Source organism: Austrofundulus limnaeus, unplaced genomic scaffold (genome assembly GCF_001266775.1).
Source record: "Austrofundulus limnaeus strain Quisiro unplaced genomic scaffold, Austrofundulus_limnaeus-1.0 Scaffold27, whole genome shotgun sequence".
Classification (NCBI taxonomy): Eukaryota; Metazoa; Chordata; class Actinopteri; order Cyprinodontiformes; family Rivulidae; genus Austrofundulus; species Austrofundulus limnaeus.
The window spans coordinates 504,070-506,555 of NW_013952429.1; the positions used below are offsets into that span (position 1 = coordinate 504,070).

The window sequence follows — 2,486 nt, forward strand, 5'->3', positions numbered from 1 at the left end:
CCTCAGCGACCTCGTCCCCAGAGATTGGAGAGCCCAACCCAAAGTCCCCAGGCTCAGCTTCCTCAACAGAAGGCATCCTCTCTCCTCTACATGTTTGTTATAATTATTTCAATCAATAATGTGTTTTTTATTTTATTTTTTGTTTCTCTTCTGGAGGAAAATACACCTGGACCAGTTCTTCTGTGTTTGTCTGTGTCTCTTTCCTGTCCTCCAACCAGCTGGTCGAGGCAGATGGTCTCCTGTCCTGAGCCTGGTTCTGCTGGAGGTTTCTTCCTGATTAGCAGGGAGTTTTTCCTCTCCACTGTTTGCTCAGGATGTGAGACTGTGATGAAGTGATTCAACACAATCTGCTGGTTTCTTCTTTAGCTTGTTTATTTTTTACGTACAGTGCCCTGAGACAACGTATGTTGTGACTTGGTGCTATATAAATAAACTGAACTGAATAATGATGCAATCAGTGATTATATTTTACTAACTGAGGGTTTGTTCCTGATGACAAAAAGAGACATTTGGAACATTCATTGGGGGTGCTGAGGTCAAATCTATGTTTGGGTACATCACAGACATGAAAGTTCAGATTTTACTTTTAAATGTCAAAATCTAGGTTATGGTAGCTCCCTGTAGTAGAGAAATGTTACAGTAAAAATGTGGTTTAATTCTTTTTTACATTCACTGTCCCCCGCAAGTTGTATATCTGTAAATAATAGTTGAATTTAAGGCATTAATGGGCTTTGATTTGTGTACATATTTCCAATGATTAGCATGATGGTAATTGTTAGCTTTTCTTTGTTTTCAATATTTAGTTAGCATTCATGCTAAGTGTTGTTCATCAGTCTGTGATGAACTGGCTTTAGGAAGTTTCACACACTGCAGTTCATGGTATTTTTACTCACCACATAAAGATCAAAAGGGATATGTGGAACAAATGGACGGTACCTAAACAGGAAAAAAAGAAAAGTTTTTGTATGAACTTCATCTGAACATCCAAGAACATCTAAAGTCAAACATGGCTGGGTTTTCAATATTAGGTTAGCATTAATGCTAAGTTGATGCTAAATTGGCTTAACAGCTGATTTACTTTACTAGAGTTTGACGTTTTCCCTTCACTCAACACACTGAGGTGATGAAGAGATCAATGATGGACTTTAATATTGTGTAGAGTTTAATTATATAAAACCATAGTGTGGGAGCCATAGTTCATGTTTTGTTGCCTACATGTGTTTAGTCCTGCACCTCAGCTAATAGAAATAAGGGGTGTGGTTGCAGGCACTGTGTCCTGTTGCGCAGCTGGGTGAGAGTTTTTGGTTAAAATCTTTTGTTGATCGTTATCGTCGTAGTGTTTTTTTTTTTTGTAGTTATGCCTCAAGCATTGTTCATAGAACTGTTTCATTTTTGTTTTAGTTTTTAAATTAAGTGCATCAAACTCTAGCGGACTCACAGATGACCTTTTTTTTTGCTAAACATAGTAAAGCACAGGCTTGTTTTTTTTTTTAAATACAAATGGTTGATGTCTTGGTACCAAACAGTTTTTCACCAGCTTAGTTTATCACAACCCATAAGCACAACCTTTGGATTTTGACAAACAACTCATGCTCACACACATTAAGCTTTCTGTCAGACACCCTCACATTTTAATTTACACATTAGGGGTACTCTGAGTTTCAGAGACTCTTTTTATTTTTGTATTAGCCTTTATTTAATAAGGCAAAATCCATGATAAAATTTTCTTAACTATTTCAAACAGAGTTATAGTTGATTTGGTCAAATCTAAAAATATGAAACAGTATAATATGTATATATGTAAATTGGTGTTCTAGAAGGATTTAATGGTTTTTATGTGTTGTTAATTGAAGATTAGTATTGTTTGAGTTTATACTTGAGGAAGAGGCAGATACATTATTTTCTTCTCTGCTTACGTTCATTTCATTCTATTTGTGTTTTTTTTATATTTTTATATTTGCACAAAGATTTGATTTGTTTTAAAGACATGAATAAAGATTTTAAATAAAACGAATGAATCTTGTAAACAAGAACAAAGCAGTGTGCACAAATCCAATACAAAAAAAGGAGAAAGAGTAAATGGGTGCCCGGTTCTGAGGAATCCCAAAAATGCAAGCAGCACACCAAAAACTATCAGCATGTTATTTCAGCTGATATTTTTTGGAGTGCTGCTTATCCCATTTTTGCAAAACTTGTAAACATAATATGTGAGAATACAGAGTTTGTTATTCCATATGCCAAGCTTTAGATATTAAACTAAAGTTTAACGTATATCAAAGCAGTTGACTCTCAACTACGACATCATCAAACATTAGTTCTGTATCTGTACGTGTGTTGTAGCTATTTGTGTTGTTTGTAGGGCTGCCACGATTAATCGATGACTAGTTTAATAATCGATTAATCGTTTTCTCTTTTTTTGTTGTTCTTTACTTTGTTTTTCTCTCCAAACTGCATTGACACCTTCCACTGCTACATCTGCCTTTCTG

The 2,486-nt window shown here is 35.1% G+C and overlaps 1 protein-coding gene across 1 annotated transcript in view; it reads right to left on the bottom strand.

Annotated features, from left to right (window-relative positions):
- ilf2 (interleukin enhancer binding factor 2) overlaps window positions 1-2,486 on the bottom strand; it is an 18,127-nt gene that overhangs the window by 14,086 nt on the left and 1,555 nt on the right. Inside the window, exon 3 of the mRNA XM_014004858.1 lies at window positions 894-936. Within this exon, the coding sequence (XP_013860312.1) occupies window positions 894-936 (43 nt within the window). The remainder of the gene's footprint in view (window positions 1-893; window positions 937-2,486) is intronic.